The 18,498-nt window shown below is 34.6% G+C and overlaps 2 protein-coding genes across 3 annotated transcripts in view; one reads left to right on the forward strand and one right to left on the reverse strand.

Annotated features, from left to right (window-relative positions):
• The first annotated feature begins 4,456 nt into the window (after nucleotides 1-4,456).
• On the forward strand, nucleotides 4,457-7,071 carry LOC110031114. Its single transcript, XM_020734166.1, has 4 exons — nucleotides 4,457-4,665; nucleotides 4,745-4,811; nucleotides 5,100-5,189; nucleotides 6,808-7,071. The coding sequence occupies exons 1-4, from the start codon at nucleotides 4,504-4,506 to the stop codon at nucleotides 6,870-6,872; spliced, it is 384 nt and encodes a 127-aa protein (XP_020589825.1). The 5' UTR covers nucleotides 4,457-4,503; the 3' UTR covers nucleotides 6,873-7,071.
• Nucleotides 7,072-8,596: 1,525 nt separating this feature from the next.
• Nucleotides 8,597-18,498, reverse strand: part of LOC110031115 (probable NADH dehydrogenase [ubiquinone] 1 alpha subcomplex subunit 12) — a 40,511-nt gene continuing 30,609 nt past the window's right edge. For both annotated transcript variants that reach the window (XM_020734168.1, XM_020734167.1), the window contains one exon: nucleotides 8,597-8,965. In XM_020734168.1, the coding sequence (XP_020589827.1) occupies nucleotides 8,804-8,965 (162 nt within the window). In that variant the 3' untranslated portion in view covers nucleotides 8,597-8,803. The remainder of the gene's footprint in view (nucleotides 8,966-18,498) is intronic.

Below are 18,498 nucleotides of genomic sequence, written 5' to 3' on the forward strand. Positions count from 1 at the left end.
ATATATATATATATATATTGTTTTGTGTCAAATAGGAGCAATCATATTCTTTACACTCTTTTGAGTGCATAAAGAATATTGATTAAACCAGAGTTCGGTCGCTAATTTCGTGGTTAGGCTGGGAGGATACCGACTACCACTATAGAGTTCCCACTACTCCCTCACCTGAGGGCTAACAACCTCACATCAATTTTCAATCAACTGGACCAAATTTGAGATTTTAATCTATCACCTTAAAATCTCTAATTCTGCATCCAACAAAGTATATTTCCATACTTATTTGCACCCAACACCATGAATGAAATACTCTCCCATGAAATCAAATGTGATTCTCCCCATGTTGTCAAAATAATAGCCCTTTCAGAACATATGTTTCTCAACACATTTTAACATTTCAATTGGTTAGATTGAAAAGTAAATGAAGATCGGAGTTCAAATCATCACAAATTATTGACATTAAAAATCATATAAAATAAAATCAATTCTTCACAAAATCATATCTCAAAGTAGGGAGAAGGATAAAGAAGATTACTCAGAATTCATTAGAATGATACGATAAAACACGGATTTCATATATAAAAATAAATTTACAAAATAAAAGAAATAAAAGATGCAACTTATCTCACAATCCTTTCTAAGCAAATCCCTAGAAGTTCTCTCCAAGTCTTTCTCTCTTTACAAATACTCTCAATTCTCTCTTAAAAGTTTAATGAAGAAGAAATCTCTCACTTTCCCTCTCCTCTTACAATCCTTGAAGAAAATCTCCAAGCCCTTGACTTTCTCTCTCTATATATCTTCTTGCCACCCCCTTTACACGCCACTCCAACTCTATTCAAGCTCTAGACTTCCCTCTCTTCTATCAAAGGTTGCCTCCCTCCAAAAAGAATTCAAAATTCCCTCTAAAATCTATCCAAAAGTCAACTCTTTTGAATTTAAAAGACATGTCCATTGATCCAAGAGACAAATCTCTTCATAAAAGAACCTTTCGAAGTGTCTAGATGCATTGAATTAAGTCTCCTAATTTTTTTTATTATGGTTGAGACAATATATACAAATAAATAGAATTAAGTCTCCTAATTTAAAATCTTCATATATGAGATTACTTTGTATTTTAATAAGATAAAAAAATACTTTCATGCAAAAAAGGATTTTCTTTAAATAGTATTTTCATTCAAAAGATATATGAGATGCAAATTGATTTTATATATGAATTAATTAAATTCAAGATCACTACAAGACTTATATACTCAAATGTCTAAGACTAAGAAATTATATGTTTCTTAAGGAAAACATATTTATTCATGTGGTTACTTATTTCAGTGAACATATAAGTCTTGCTTGGGCTAAGACTTATCACAAAATTCATCTCTTATATTTGATTTGCCCAAAAGAAACTCATTGTTTGAAAACATGGCAATTTTTATTCTCTTTAGATTTTTTTATTATAGAAAATTCAACCGAGGAGCTGCTCATAATTGAATTCAAATATACATAAACAGACCAATTCAAATTCTACGAACTCGGTAGATGAGAGTTCAATAATCTAGCATTCCTCTTAAATTCTATTTTTCGAGCAATCATTATAATTCAATTTTTTTCATTTCATCAATAAGAATATTTTTGTTATTAACTTATAAGTATGGGATTTGAGTATATTTATATTTGCTTTTCTCATTTTATAATGGTTTAAATGACAATCTAAATTGTAAATAATGATTAAGGATAATTATAGCCCTATAATCTAACTCACTTTTGTGACCAAAATTTACATTTGGTAGAGCTCGAGTCTATTCTATTTGGAGAATTTACATGATTTCGTCCGCAAAAACTAAAGTTTAACAAAAGGTAAGGCCATCTAAGAGGATGGTTGAAAAGTTATGAACATAAAAAAAAAATAATATGTCTTGGCTCCTTACTTTCATTAAATAATCATGTTTAACCATAACATTTTCTTATCTTAGCAATATAACAAAAAATCATGCAAACAAGCATCATATAATTAAATAATTATATGATTTCATTTCATTCCTGAATTTTTAGAAATTACAAGTATAATGTATCCGCCATTCAAAAATGTTAAAATACAAATACAAAAGTATAACTTCAGCATTATGTTTTAATGAGTAGCCGTTTTCTATAGGAAAATATTTGTTGCCTTCATTTTAGAATATTAAAATATAAAGTGATGCATTTTAGGAACTTGCTTGTAATATCTTCTTGGCATTTAACAATTCTAAAAAACTCGAGAGATTTTGTATCCTCTAGCAAATTCAAAATGATAAGAGAAGGTTCTAAGAAATTATTTCATGTAGTTTAGCAGTCCTCTACTCATATGCAGATTTGATAGCCACCATCTTTTCATCATTTTTTTTCTTTTAATTAACATAAGTCCATACTTTCACTAAAAAAACAGTGTAACACTATTTAAAACTTGTCCTTACAGTGCATATTTTTTTCTTGGGTAAGTTAATTCAACTTGCCAAGAAGTTTGTTATTTTATTATGCACTGATGACAATTTGCAAGAAAGAAAAACTCCGATATGTTGATACTTGTTTCCACACAATAAATATGTGTAAATGACATATAATTATTTTTTCCAGGTGTTTGTGAAAGTATTTTGAGAATTTGGTTGGACCAAGTTAAAAAGTCATTGAACTTAATATTAATGAATTTAAAATAAATTTCCAATCAAAACAAACTTTCAGTCAAGTTCTTAAGTCAAATCTTCTCAAACTCACGAAGAAGTTGGTTGTCAATGATCTTCTTACTAGTCCTCAACTTCTAGGACTAAAAATCTATGTTTAGAGCAAGTGTCACACTTTAAAGATTCAAAGTAAAAAATTTAAGATGAAGTTAACACTTATTGAGGCAATCATTTCTATTGACTTTATTAAAGGAGCAGTCCTTACTTTGCCAACAATAGGGTATCTCAGTAAGTCGACTACCTAGTTAGCCTTATCAAACTACTTACGTTCGTCGAAAAATCGTTTTCAGGGAAAAAATAAACTACATTATGAAGAAAGATGGACCATTTCGAAGTGGTTGCTTATAATAATAATTTCAACCACAACATATTTTCTTTCATGTGCACTCATCAAAGAACTATTTTCCTGCTCAATAAGAACTGCTCATCTATTGTACTCATAGACACAATCTTCTCCAAGTCATCACACCACCAAATAACTACTGCTTTATCTACAAAATTAATGAATTCACTTGCCTAAAGGGCTATCCACATGCACTCATAAATCTTTAAGCTTTGGTATCCACATGTCTGTAACTTTCCAGTCATATTTTTTATTGGGGTCTAGATATAACCCCTTTCATTGCTTTCAAAACTCAAATACATGGTATGAAGGCTATTTCAACGAAAGATTTTCTAATATATAATTCTAGTATATCAAAATTATATAGCATAATGTTTTTCTCAAACTGTTCTCTCCCAACTTTTTGTTATGTTAGCACCTTATAGGTTTTACAAGTAGAGCATTGCATCATCACAGGCAAATTTAGACTCCACAAGGGGAAGATGTGATAAGTATAATAAATTAAAATTGTTGCATTAGATTGTGAATAAAATCTATTATAACAGATGAAGTGGTTATGTATAACAAAAACTCATAAGTAATTAGCTTAGATTTTGAGATTATGGTGAGGGAGGAGTAATTAGCTTAGATTTTGAGATTATGGAGAGGGAGGGAGAGGGAGGGAGAGAGAGAGAGAGAGAGAGAGATGAGTATGAGAAGAGATACAACCATTGGAGTAGATCAGAGGAATAATAATGAGAAAACACAAAAATGAAAAAAAAATAGGTTGGAACATTAAATTTTTTAAATTCTTCATATATAATTCCTATAAAAAAAGAGAAATATTGGTGGGCTCAAAACTAAAAAAAAATCTCTAAAAATATGAGTAATTTACTCATTAGATATAATAAGTTACACATATGCTAATATTGTGCATCACATAAGCAATGAAATCTAATAATTTAAATAGTATGTTCTTATAATTGATTTGTTTTTCTCATATATGTTATTATGTGACATTTATGTAAATCTTCCTAAAAAATATCCTCCTTCATCCTCCATCTAAAGAGCACACTATTCATACCTATAATTATAGGTTCTCAAATACAAAGAGATTCATTCTTATATGATAATATTCCAAATAATAATAGCAAATATTGTCAGAGAACTATGTATTAAATCTTAAAGTTATATACAATATTTATTTATTTTTTATGTTTAAAGATATACATAAATTTTTTCTTTCGCACACATTCAAACATGGTATCCTGCATATGCACGAAGCAAAATTCAAACATGGTATACTGCATCAGTACATCTTGGTTGAATCTTGGTTGGAAGAAAAAATTATCAACCATTGCGTCATGGTGATTTGCAAAAAAATATAAATATGATTCGGCATATTATATATATATTGTATGAATAGATAAATTTCGAAAATTAGGGTTTACGGTTTGTGTGTTGCGGGGCTGCGCCATGGCCAAGTTCAACCAAATCCAGAAGGCAAGGCGGGGGAGGATCCAGGATCGGAAGCGTGCCGTTCATGGCGATCCTAACACTCGGAAGCTAAAGCAGAAAGTTGAAACCATACCTATCTCCGGTAAACGTAAGCGAAAACTCTTCAAGAAATGGCGAAGGGTACTTTCTCTTTCTCCGTCCTTTTTAGGTCTTCTATTCGTGCTTTCTCTGAAGAAAAAAGAATTATTTATTTGAGCAGGATAAGAAAGCGGCGATAGAGAAGGGTTTGGTGACTATGGAAGACATTGAGATGGAAGCTGCAGATGGTGCGTCTGTTTTGTTTCCCATTTTTTTACTATTAAGGCAGAGTGCAATGGATTTTATTTACCCGATGTCTCTTGTGAAAGTTTTGAACTGTTGATTCTTACCTTTGTTTTTCAGTAATGCTGTTTTTCAGTGATGGAACGTTTAATTTTGGATAATATTGACATATCTTATTTAGGGGAATTTAGAAAGTTTGCGGTACAATTTTGCTATTTTGAGTTGTCATGCAATGTTGCATTGGATGTTCATCTTCTTATTATCTCTTGTTTCTAAACTGTTCTTACTTATAGGAACTTCTCAAGCTGCAAAGGAGAAGTCTCCGACGAAGTTTCACTTGAAGAAGGCTTCGAGGCTTAGAATCAAGAAATTAAAATCTAAGGGTAAGCTTATCCTGTCTGAGGCCAATATGTATAACTGCACAATATCTTTTACTTTATTAGGCTGTCACAGTAAAAAAGATGATGTTTTGCATTTACTTCAGTTGTTTTTAGAAAAAAAATATTAATATTTTTATTGTTTGCCAGAGATGAGTTTAAAAAAAATATTTGTTTGATATTTTTGTTAAGTTTTTACTTGAAAAAGGGGTGTGTACAGTGGGTTTCTAAGGAAAGGCTATCAGCTGTGGACAGTTTTACTTGAATTTTCAATTGAACTAAGGAAGGGATTTAGGCTTATAATCAGAATTGGAAATTTTTTGGCTAGTTTTGGGATTTTCACATTCAGTCATCAGACAATACCAATATAATTTTTCTGGTTTTGAGTAATTTGGCATCATATATCTTTAACATTAGACATTTGCACTAACTTAAGTCCTGTAATGATTGGTTGTCATATATCAATTGACCGCTAGAAGGCTTGCGCATGGTTTGAATGCTGAGAATGAGGTTATGTTGGAATAGGCCAAGTTACTGTCTGTGGATGCAACATGATCCCTGTTGTTCCCTTGCGCAGTTAATGCTTTATGGTTTATATCTTGTATGTTACTTTTTATGCTTTGGTGTTCAGTTTACTTTGTTTTTTAGTCTAAACTTAGGTTCTTTTGGTTGGGTTTTTCCAGTTTTACTTATAATGTAAAGCTGTTTGTTTCTGAACATTTTTTGTTTTTTTCTTGGAGTTTTACTTATAATGTAAAGCTGTTTGTTTCTGAACAATAGCGTTTTTTGTTTTTTTCTTGAAAGATGGGTGTGTTGTAAATGCCATATGAATGTTTTCCCATAAATCATTGTAGTCTGTTACCATTTTCTGGTATCTGTTTTGAATTTGCTGCCATATGAAGTGTTTGTAAATTTGAATTGATAAAAAATTGAAATACCATCAACTACTTTATTTTAAATATCAAAGGGGGAGTAAGTTTTTTTCCTTTCTTTTAGATTGTAAAATAGCTCCACAATAATTTTTCCAAATTATTTTCTTTCGGTGTTGCATTTGCGCAATAGGCACAATCAAACTAGTACAACTAAGATTTTGTCGACACCGCTTTTATGGTAGGAAAAACATCTAACAAAAGATAGTACTTCTTTGAATGAAGTATTTTTACAGTTTTCCAAAATTGTCTTAGAGAAGCTACTTAAAGGTGTAAGGTGTATTTCACGCTTTTTTAAAGTTAAAATGTTGGTATTTTTTATGTATGTAAAAGCAGAGTTTGGGTGTTAGATATGTAAATACATAGGAATTGGGCGGTATATGTAGTTATTTTTTCATCAGATAAATTCTTGGAAATTACAAAAGAGATGTAGCTGAATCGAATGAATTAATCTTTTTCCGGAGGAGTTTTTTTCGGGGCAAGATTTACACTCGAACTTGGGGCGTTAGTATTCTTCACTTTATTTCTATCCAATGTTTGTGCTATAACACGAGCCCAAAGAAAAATCATCCATCTCAGCTGAATAATTATCTAATATTTTAAGTTTATAATTAAAACTGAATATTGTAGATTTTAATTTATAAATATGATGGAATGTGCTTCCTAATGTTTGTTGTGGTGTATCTCATGTGCAGGAAAGGGCAAGAAAAAATCATCCGGTCAGTCAGACGTTGCACCAAATGATGCCATGGTAGAGTGATCATCTGGAAGCGTTTTATCACTACTTGTCTGTAAGGCCTTCTCACTGAAGTAAGGCCATTCAGTCAATGGTCTCCTTTGAAGATTTAGGCGAGCTCTCAACCGTCTGATTGTTATGCAATTGTTATTTTTGTGAAATATTTTCAGCTTGAAAGTGTCGGTTTTTAATTACGTTTTAAGTCAATTCTACCTTTTTGTTTATATTGAGATGGAATTTGGGTTGAATTGGTTGGGAACTGCCTAAATTCTATTTTTCTCTACGCACAAAAATTTCCCGAGGCTTTCTTTAAAGGTTTAAATTGAAGTAAAATGGTGATCAAAGCTTTCTATTGAAAAAAATTCTTTCAAGCAAGCTCGATTGAGCAGGAAAAAGATTTTCTTTCTAAAATAATGAACATTATATGCGTTCACTTTCTGAAGAAATATTAAAAAAATAATGATAAATGATATATTGAGATTTATTTAGAATAAAATATCAGGGATGATTCCTTTCTTGCATGGTGTAAAATATGGGACTTAAATTTCTATCACGTTGTTCATAATAGGGCTGTAAATTTGGCTCGTTGTTCGTGAAGTTCGAAATGGCTCGAAAAAAAAATTATATAACTTTTTATATAACAATATATTACATATATTATTTATATAATAATATATTATATATATTTATGTCTAAGTTTAAATCATAATATCTCATGTGACAATGTGGTTAGTGTCTTCTTCTGTATATATTTGATCCAGGTTCGAATTCTATACTTTACATATATTTTTCTCAATTTTAGTTTAACGAGTCAATTTCGAGCCGAACACGAGCCTAACACAAACACGAATATTTAAATCGAGCCGAACACGAACACTGTTCACGAGCCGAATTCGAACACGAGCTGATTTCGAACCGATTTCGAACACGAGCTATTTCGAACGAGCCGAACGCGAGCCAAGCTTGAGCTCGCTCAAGCTCGTCTCGTTTACAGTGCATATGCCAACGTGATTTTGTTTTTTTTCTAATAAGATTAAAAAAAATATTTTTGGTTCAATCATTAATCAGCCAAGCACAAGCGATGATCATTAAGTACACAAGATTTAAGATTTTATTTGCTTGATTAAAAATTTGTAATTTTTAATAATATGCTTTTTAATCGGCATTTGTACCTTACATTTATTATGCATGAAAAAGTGTTTTTCACATTTGAAATAGTTATAGTTTTTGTGGTTTAATAAATTTTGGTGGTATGAATGTACAAAATAATATTTAGATGTTAGATTTGTAACTACCTACGAATTCTATGGTATGTAAGCAAATTCCATAGCAAATATAAAATAAAATTAATATTAAGTTATACTATGTTCCTCATAAATGGTATTCTTTTAACCAAAATTGTTCATGCTGGCAATACAAGCTTTAAAGATGCTTTCAAAGTAGCTTCTAATAAATAGCCTCTGGTCTTAACAATCCGTGAGCTAATGGACTGAAACGCTCTTCGTTAAATAAAATTCCAATACTATATATATATATATATAATATATAGCATATGGGGAATAATTTCTCACAAGAATAAGAAACTTCTTAAAAAAATGAAAACAAAACTAAATTGGAATACTTTCACCAATCAGAACAATTCTGAACTCTCAAAAAAAGTTTTAAACAAAAATGAAGGCTATGAAACACACTGAAGCCAAGCCTAGCAGCAGCAAAGACAAACCCACAAAGAAATCATCCACTTCCCATACACAAGTGGTGAACCATCTTAATAAACGCCTGCCACCAGCTTGAAGTTTCTTGAAGCAGATAATTCAAATACAATGCAGTTTATCAGTTGCGCAGAAATTACAAGTTTATCTTATGAAGTCAGGTGCCCTCAAAGGCGCATTACAAATGAAAAACAATCCTTTTTATTAAACAAAATATGATTCTCAGAATAGAGACACCAAAAGCTAAGAAGCGGTCTTGGTGGGTAGCCATGGTTGGTATCTGGTCCAATCCCTCTGGCCTGGGTTCAGGGCATGACCCTTGGAATGGTAGATATATTCGTCTCCTTCACCCGAGAAATTTTCCTTGTGCTCCACTCCATACCTTTTGGGTTTCAGCATCAAAAGCTTCAAATAAAAAATTAAAAAAAAAATTTCAGATCAGTCCAAAGGTTTTTAGTAATATATTCAAGTATTTCATTATCACCGAAAATAATAAATTCTCTCCTGCCAAATCAAATTCCATCATTTACAAAGAAAGCTACATCATCAATTTGTTGACAAAAACTTATCCATGGTGAGTTAGGCATAATAACTCTCACCATCCATTCAGCAAAACCGTAGATTTAACTCCGCAGTCTAACCTACATGGATTGCATCACTGGCCTTTGGAATGACTATAGACTACTCAAATGGAAAAACACTATATATTATATTCATCTTTGTCACATGCTTCTTGAATTCAACGAGCCTAAAGGTCTTTCAAAATAACAAAAAAGTAGATGGACAGTTTCCAAATGCAGATTTGCGCATGTTGCATATATGCCTTTCAGTAGAACAATATTGTGAGAAAAGTAATAATTTTGAAAGCTGTTGTAGCTATTATAAATATTTCTCCATTTTTTTTTAATAGGCCTCAGGCTCCAATGAGTCAAGTGGTCCCATTGAACCCATGCTGAGCCTTCCAAATAATTTGAAGACCTATTTTAGGCGCAAGCCTAAAAAGGCAATTTAGTTATTTGGTAGTTATTGTGGTTTTCTAAAAATAGGACTTGATAGGATTAGAGTTGAGTGGGTGATTGTTGTCTTGAATCTTAAGGTCAGAATTTTGCGAGAGAATTACCAACCTCTCAAATTGTAGGTCTATCATTTATGTATTTGGGATTGCGTTATTTTGTGCTGGTGGAGTAAGAAGTTTTATATTGCCCTAATCAATGTCAAAAGTTGTCTTGTTCCTATCAACTTGATATTAGAGCCATACTTGGGAGTAATGACGCCTAAGAAATTGGATGCATTGGAGGAGAAATTAGAGGGAAAGGTGAGCCAAAATAGATCGAGAATGAAGGAGCATTTCTCATCCATCGAGGGGCGATTTAGGGCCTTGGAAGAATTGATAAATAAAATCATGGAGTTCCACACAAACCCGCCGCTGATTACCGCAATATTGAGCTAAGGTGTTTGGAGTGAACCGAGCAGTAGCAATAAAAAGGAATTGTGTGGCATCAATGTTACGGAGGGAGTAGTTTCACTATCTTAGGCAAATTTGGGGCCACAGGAACGAGTCGGGAGTGGACCTGGGCAACAGCATCTGGAAGGAAATGCACACATACTAGAAAGCTGGAATGAGTGGAATCAGATGGAACGTGATGGTGGCGTGCAATTCAGGCCTAGAGATGACTGGGCGAACGACGGTTGGTGGGATGAGATGGCGTTGTGCAATTCGGGGTTGCAGAAGATCGATTCATTGAATTTTAGCTTAAAACAAGAGATCACAATTGGTGAGACTCCAATTGATGGCAGCATCTAACCACGCCAGTGCCTTTTGCTGCGGCAACTGCAACAACTTTCTAGGAAGACGATTCAGGAGCCTATGGGGACAAGCAATTTGATTATGTTTCTAGGAAGACGATTCAGGAGCCTATGGGGACAAACAATTTGATTATGAAGCGAGCAAGACAGATGGAAGAAGGGAAATCAATAGGGGTTGAGGAAAAGAATCCAACCACCGCTTAATTGGTGGAATAAGCTTCGATCGAGAAAATTGGGAGAAGACTCGCACATAGGAATCTGAAGATGCGGATCTCTGAAGGAGATAATGCCTAGTGTTGGGGTTTATCACGTGGAGAAATACCTTATTATTAATGGGCTAATTCAGAAAGAAAAATTAATGACAACGACCCTATGTTTAGAAAGGAAGAATAGCGTCAGCCAATCAGAACATGGGAAGAACTCAATAAATAGTTGTTGGAGCATTTCAGAACCACGTGGGAAGGGCATTTACAAAAGTAGTTGTTTGAATTGGTCTAAGAATGGTCTATCATGGATTATAGGAAAAATTTTGAGATGCTATCTGGCTTTTAGAGAGGGATATCAGAAGTAATATTGGAAGGAAACTTCCTAAAGGAGTAAAAATCAAAAATTCCAGCAACACTTCGTCATTTGAGATTGCGAGGATTGGGGGAAATAATGAATTAACGTAACTGATTGATGATAAAAATGAAATGGAACGGTCTAATAGGAGCAACAAAGTTGTAGCACCACATTGAAATGCTACAACCTTAACGGTACCAAAAACTAAAACATTGATATTCAAGAGAGACTGTGGGACATAAATAATGAGCCACGACCGGAAGTGACCTTCAAACACATTACAGAGATGAAGAGTCAAGATGAGCGAGCCAATGAGTTATATTTTTGGTGTGGAAGTTTGTTCTAGGAAACAGTTACATGAATCAAAATTTATTGTTCTTACAGTACTTGATGAGGAGGAGATAGGAGATAAAGAAATGGAGGAGGTTGTGGTGGAGGAGGTAGAAAACTCTTGCTTGGATGTGACAGAAGTCTCATTGAACTCAATGGTGGTGTTCACATTGAACTACACTATAAAACTTCGGAAACAGATCAAGGAGCAGGAAGTAGTGGTGTTGATAGTTAGTGGAGCCACCCATAACTTCATCTCCACTCAAGTAGTGGAGCAATTGAGGCTTGAGATGGTGAGATAAGAAGCCATAAAGTAATGATGAGGACGAGACAGGAAGAAAAGAGCATGTTCGTAAAGGATTAATTTTGAAACAACAAAAAATTCAGGTGGTGGACAGTTTTCATCCCTTAAATCTAGGGGGCACAGATGTAATATTAGGTATGAAATGATTACAGTCTTTAGGGAGAGACTAAGATGAATTGAAAACTCCTGATAATGGAGTTTCATGAGACAAGAGGGCAGTGTTTTGTGGTGACCCTAGTTTGTGCAAGACCATGATGACACTCAAGACAATGGTTAAGTCGATTCAAGAAGATATAGGGTTGAGATTCTTGATCGAGTTACATAGCATTGAAGAGACATTATAAAAGAGTTGGGAGGGGCCCTGGATCGGTTCGGTTTAAGTGAGAGAGGGTCAGTTGGCCCGCTCTAGGCCTAGGGTTGCTGCCCACTTGAAGTGAAGCCCGCTTCTAATAGTAGTAGGTTTATTTAAATATTTCTTTGATGTTAAGGTCTTAAATTTTGATTAAGTTCGTAGAGCTGTCGACAATTTTTTCCCCTTTTTAGGCTTATATCCAAAGGTTCTGAGTGGTTCTCCGGTTGTATCTTGTTCCTAAAATGGTGTGTATGCGATTCTACTCATTCCCCACTCCTCCTGCATCGATTCCCTTCACCCTTGTCACGCTCTCTTTGCTGCCTCCACCCACAAAAATAACAATTATGATATTCCTCACCACTCCCCCCCCAAGTGAAGCCCGCTTCTAATTGTAGTAGGTTTATTTAAATATTTCTTTGATGTTAAGGTCTTAAATTTTGATTAAGTTCGTAGAGCTGTTGACAATTTTTTCCCCTTTTTAGGCTTATATCCAAGGGTTCTGAGTGGTTCTCCGGTTGTATCTTGTTCCTAAAATGGTGTGTATGCGATTCTACAACTCTGCTGCCATCCAGTTCTCGAATTATAATTTTTTGTCATTCTCCTTGTCATCATGTTGGTCTTTCACTAGGAAACGACAGACCTGTTGTTCCAGTTTGCTGCCATCTTGCAGAATCCCCTTGCATGTCATTAAATAGCCCACTCGACACATTTTACACCATAGATCCAACCCTAGCTTTAGAGTTATGTTATTGTTCTGTTGCAATTTCAGACTTCCCAGATTTTTGTTATAATTTCAAACTTTGAATTTATGTAATAATATATATTTTCTGTTGGGTGTTTGTTAAATTCTGGTATCAAAGCTACCCCAATCCTAATTCCATCGTAGGCTGACCTAAACTCACCAAACCATAGCCAAATATTAACCTAACCCTAATCTCCCTTGTTGATTTTCAAAATCAGCAACCCTAATTTTTTTGTATGCATCCTAAATCAGCCCCATAAATCCTTTTTCACCTTCCAAACCTAAACCCAAGCCATGTCACCGAGGAGAACTGTTGGAAGCCAAATGAGAACTTACAATGGAAGAGAATGAGCAAAAATCCGCCTACTTTAACAAAGAATTGTTGAAAGTAAAGGATCCGTGGAGAGATCACTGTCAATCGTGATAGTGAGATTCAAAAGAAGAGAGAAATTTGAATCCATCTCATAGTGATGATTCTAGTGAAGAGGAGGATAGGCCACAACAATTTGAGGTTTAGCATCAAACGAGGCAGAGAAATAGAGTGACTTTTAGAGAACATGGAGACATGAGGTGAAGTAGATTAACTAGATTTCAAGAGGATGAATCAAGATGACATCATTGAGTGGTTGCATATTGTTGAGAAAATTTTTTAGTACAAGAAAATGGCAACTAGGCGGGTGAAGTTTGTAGCCATAAAGCTGAAGAAGAATGCCTCTTTGTGATGAAAGTCTGAAAAAAAGTGAGACAGAGAGAAGGTACGAACAAGAACATTAATTGGGGGAAGTTGAAGAAGGAGAGACAAAAGAAAAAATCTACCCTCACACTAATAACAAAACATGTTCTTGAGGATATATCACTTTCATTACGGGGAGTTGTTAGTAGATGAGTTCACAACAAAGTTTATGCAGTCCATGTTGAAATGTGAGCTGAGGGAGCAGAGGAGAACATCATAGCCAGATATTTGGGAGTTCTGAAGTCAGCCACTAGCCACATCGTTCAGTTGCGACCTTACTGGTCAGTGAGTGATGTTTAGACATTGACACTGAGCAAATTAGGACCACCCCATCATCCAGGCAATCACCTACAATATGAGGAGTCAATAATACACCCGAGAAAGGAGTGAAAACTGTCCAAAAAGATGACAGAGCTTATCAGAGTGGAAAAAAACCCGAGATGAGTAGTACACCCTACATAGTGTTGATCCACCTGAAAATTACCTGTTTTAGTGTACATTTCATGATCATTTTATGTACATTTTTAATGATATTACACTTTAAAGAAATACATTTTGCATGTTTTTGTTTCAGGTACAAGAAATAAATTTTTAGAGAAAATGAAGCAAAAACGGTACATTTGGAGTCAAATCAAGCAAGAAAGAAAATTTTGACCTGACATATTTTGATGTCTTTCTATGCTTAATTTCCTTTGCATTTATCACATATTTTTGAATCAAATAACATTTTAAAAAAAGGTTAGTTAGATCAATTTGGAGCATAACAAAACTGAAATGGGGCGAAACGGTGGAGCTGCCTGAAAGGTGGCGCCCAAACTGGTGCCTAGGCGCTAGTGACGACGAGAAACGGCGCCTAGGCGCCAGAAACGGTTGGAGACGGCTTTGAATGACTTTTGGTGGCTCTGGAAGGTTCTAGATGGCTATGCACGCCCCTTGGAGTGGTTAAATGAATCTAGCCACTTAGAGTGGCTTTTGAATGAAGAGATGTGTCTCTTGGAATGAAATAGTGTGTCTTTTAGATTAAGAGATGTGTCTCTTGAAGAAAATATGGGTTTTTGCTTTTCTTTAAATAGAGAGGCTTTGCGCCTCTTATGACATGGAATTAGAGTCTAGAGAAGAAATTAGGAAGTGTTTTAGGAGGAGTTTAACGTGAGTTTATAGATATGTAAATTTCTTCATTTTCTGAAGAGAGTGGTGAAGGATTTTGAGAGATAGGAGTAAGTATGAGCAGTTCATGGATCGACAAGAGACTTTGTTAAATAGATTTTTCGATAGGAGTAAGTATGAGCAGTTCATGGATCGACAAGGGACTTTGTTAGAGAGATTTTAGATTTTTCGTCTTTCTTTCAGAGGGAAAAAGTTAAGTATTGTGTTTTTCATTATTTTCTAATTGTTGTAAACACTTTCTAGTAAATTTTCTTTGATTTAAATAAAACTTTCTGTTGTGTTTTATCTATGCTTCGTAAGTAGGTTTCTTTACTCTTTTTCTTTAATATAAAGTAGTAGCATGTGTATGAAAATTTAATTCATGATAGTTTATTTTTATTTTCATGTGATGAGTAATATCTCATTTGCTTCATTGACATAAGTGTCGATATGTCTTGTTAAAATCTGTTGTAAGTGAAACTAAAACTCAGGAGAGTGATGATCTCGCAACTAGAGTACTCACATTGTCCGATTGGTTATTGCGAAACAGTATGGGTGACAATGCAACTATTAAAGAAATATAATTTATGATTTGTTTCTATTAAAAACTTCTAGGTGACAGATAATTGCATAAAACTAATAGAATACTGAGCATATCTATATGCTCGAAAGAGGGTATGTAGACATAAGTTCCTTGTTGACACTTAGTTTATTACATAATTCTATCAATTCTTTTATTACTTATGTCATTATCTTCATTTTACTTTTCTTTTGCAATGAATTGAATATATGTTTAGGAATTTAGATTTGCTTAGAATTTTTCTTATTTCATAAATGTGACAAAATTTTTACCTGTCATTTATTTACTTTACAAATTGGCCACTTGTATTGTTAAAACCTTTTGAGGAACTTATAAACCCAAAAAGGCTAAGATTTCTTGACTTGTCAGTATCACATTCTACCTTAGGAAGAGCAGTTGCAATCGTCCGAAGGGGTGCAAATAAATAAGGAGATAAGAATTGATGGGCATAGAATTGATGTTTATAGGGTGACATACTATATTCTTTTATCAATTTGGTCTAGAGATTGGAACTAAGAGTCATTAGTAGGTCCTATACAGAGGGCACAGTGGGTAATCTAGGAGTGAGAGACTAGAACCTACCCAGCACTATTATACATGCTAACATCAACTTTAGATTAGCCAATGTTCTTTACACAATCAAAAGAAATAAAGAATAGGTATGTTCTTATTTGTCACCTACATTAAATTTTAAGCATTTCATTCCTTCACATTTTCTAGGTCTACGTACGAGAAAGATAGTCTTTAACATCTCAAAAATCTCCGAACAATTTATCCAGTTAAATTATCTTTAGAATTAATATTTGCATTTAGAAATAATTTTTATCCTTACATTTAATATTTGCATTTAGAAGTAGTTAAATAAAACACCATCTTAATCGACCTTCCAACCTAAGACTTGATAGTAGTAGACTAAGATTTCGCCTAAGAGCTTTCTTACCTCACTTCTCTGTGGGATCGATACTCTGGATTTTAAAAGAAAACTCTATATTACTTGAAACGATACGTATACTTGCGTAGTACCTCTACTGTGTAAATTATTTTCTAAATTTTATAACATTTTGATTTTGCACACTACCCGCTAAATATAAATTCGGGTCAAGTTTTTTGCCATTTTTTTAAAGCTAAATTACTGCGTAATTGCGGTTCGAGTCAATGCCTGCAAGGAAGTGTTGCATATGTCATGGGTTTGGACATATACCTCTCGTGGCCCTACTACCAAACTTTTCTCTTTCGCTGAGCAGGAAGCAATCGAAGAAGTTGACAATGGTACTGAAGGAAGTGTTTCATATGTCATGGGTTTGGACATATACCTCTCGTGGCCCTACTACCAAACTTTTCTCTTTCGCTGAGCAGGAAGCAATCGAAGTTGACAATGGTACTGGAGAAATGGAAGATAGTAAGGATGTGCAGGAGTATCATATGCCATCTGATGAGGGCGCAATGCTTATGGTTCAATGGGTCCTTTAGATTGAAGCTATGAGAGTAACATTGGCTTCACCACATTTTTTATACCCATTGCACTGTGAAAGAAAATGTGTGTCACCTTATCATCGATAGAGGTAATTATGAAAATGTGGTATCCACACAGATAATGGACAAGTTGGGTCTCAATGGCTAAGACTATCTTGGATCTAAACCCTATTCCCTAACTTAGCCGTAGTAACATTGGCCGTAGTAACATTGGCTTAGCCACATCCAAGAAAATGTGGTATCCACAGAGAATGTCTTAGCCGTAGTAACATTGGCTTCACCACATCCAAGAAAGAAGGACATTCTTAGCCATATTCCCTAACTTGGATGAAGAAGGGGAACATGGTTAGCATAGATAGATGATGCCTTGTAGAGTTTCTAATAAAAGATCAACCACATGATCAGGTGTAGTGTGTTATTGTACCCATGAGCACCTTTCACATTCAATTGAGTAGGTCGTGACTGTTTGATCACAAGACTCGGCATGACGGGTTCAAAAACACTCACTCATTCATCAAGGATGGAAAACATATAGTTCTACCTTCTGCGGAGTCCGAGGTTATAGGTGTTCTTGCCATGAGATGCCAGTGAAATCAATTTTGGTAATATTAAAGGGTAATGAGATAGAAGGGATGATATCAAACATAGGACAACAACTACGGAGAGAGTTTCAAGAAATAATGCAGACAACTTACCGTCAAGGCTATCGTCTTTAGGGGAGATTCAACTTGTCTTCACTTCAGATAGGAATGAGCCAACCTTAAGCTATTTTGGAGGACTCTGCGGAGTACAATGTACCCATAGATGGTGGGACAGTTAAAGATTTTTACTCGTAGTTTGAGAAACTTGCTCAATTATTTTGTGGGACGGTGCATCCAATAGTGAAATCCAGGTGCTTATAAAGATCAAGTTAAAGACACTCCAATCCTAGAAGCTTACAACAGTGTCGCAACCTTCAGCATGGCCAACCAGAAGCCATATAACAAGTTGGAAGATTTGACACACCTTCAGCATGGCCAACCAGAAGCCATATAACAAGAAGTTGGAAGATTTGACACATGAGGTCGAAGCTCCACCAAACCCGATAGATTGACACGGGGGTTGGGCGGGCGGGACCCTATATCAATTTGATCCAGTTTGAGTGAGGGACAATCGACCCCCTATAGGTCTAGGGTTGCCACCCAATTGGAGTGAGGCCCAATCCTAATAGTAGTAGGTCTATTTAAGTGTTTCCTTGATGTTTAGGGTTTAGGTTTTTTAATAATTTGAGTTTGTAGAGTTGTTGACCTTTATTTCCTTTTCTAAGATTGTATCCAAAGGTTTCGAGTGGTGCTTCAACTGCATTTCATTCCTGAGGTGGCTTGTATCCCCTTATACCATTCCATCACTATCTCTAACATCAATTCCCTTCACCCTCACACTTTCCCCTTGTTACTGCCACCCATAAAAATAGCAATTACGTTATTTCCCCCTAACCCTGCTGCTATCCATCTCTAGAACCAATTGTTTCCTATAATTATCCTTATCATCTTGCTGTTCATTCACCAAGAAACGACATACCTATTGTTCCAACTTGTAGCCACCTCGCTGAATCCTTTCGCTTGCTGTTAAACAACCACCTCAACATCATCTACACCTTAGATCCCACCCTAGTTCTACTGTTGTGTTGCTTTGTTGCAATTTCAAATTTTCTTGTTTGTTGTAATTTCAAATTTTAAATTTATTAGTAATATTTATTTTCCCTTCGGCATTTTGTTAAATTCTGTTATCACACAAGATAAGAAGTTGGCAAAGATTTCAACACGGGTCCAACAGCTCTTACAATAGTTTGCAAATGTTTTTCAATGACCACACATATTGCCTCATTGAAGGGATCACGAGCATGCAATAACTTGAGGCTGGGAGTTTCTC

The sequence above is a fragment of the Phalaenopsis equestris genome, unplaced genomic scaffold (genome assembly GCF_001263595.1).
Source record: "Phalaenopsis equestris unplaced genomic scaffold, ASM126359v1 Scaffold000769, whole genome shotgun sequence".
Taxonomy (NCBI): domain Eukaryota; kingdom Viridiplantae; phylum Streptophyta; class Magnoliopsida; order Asparagales; family Orchidaceae; genus Phalaenopsis; species Phalaenopsis equestris.

What these genes read in the sequence shown, in the direction of transcription:
- LOC110031114 (XM_020734166.1), top strand. Translation starts at nt 4,504, where the DNA reads ATGGCCAAGTTCAACCAAATCCAGAAGGCAAGGCGGGGGAGGATCCAG. An exon ending in TGAGATGGAAGCTGCAGATG is followed by an intron (nt 4,812 to 5,099) that starts GTGCGTCTGTTT and finishes TCTTACTTATAG; the next exon opens with GAACTTCTCAAGCTGCAAAG. An exon ending in CAAGAAATTAAAATCTAAGG is followed by an intron (nt 5,190 to 6,807) that starts GTAAGCTTATCC and finishes TCTCATGTGCAG; the next exon opens with GAAAGGGCAAGAAAAAATCA.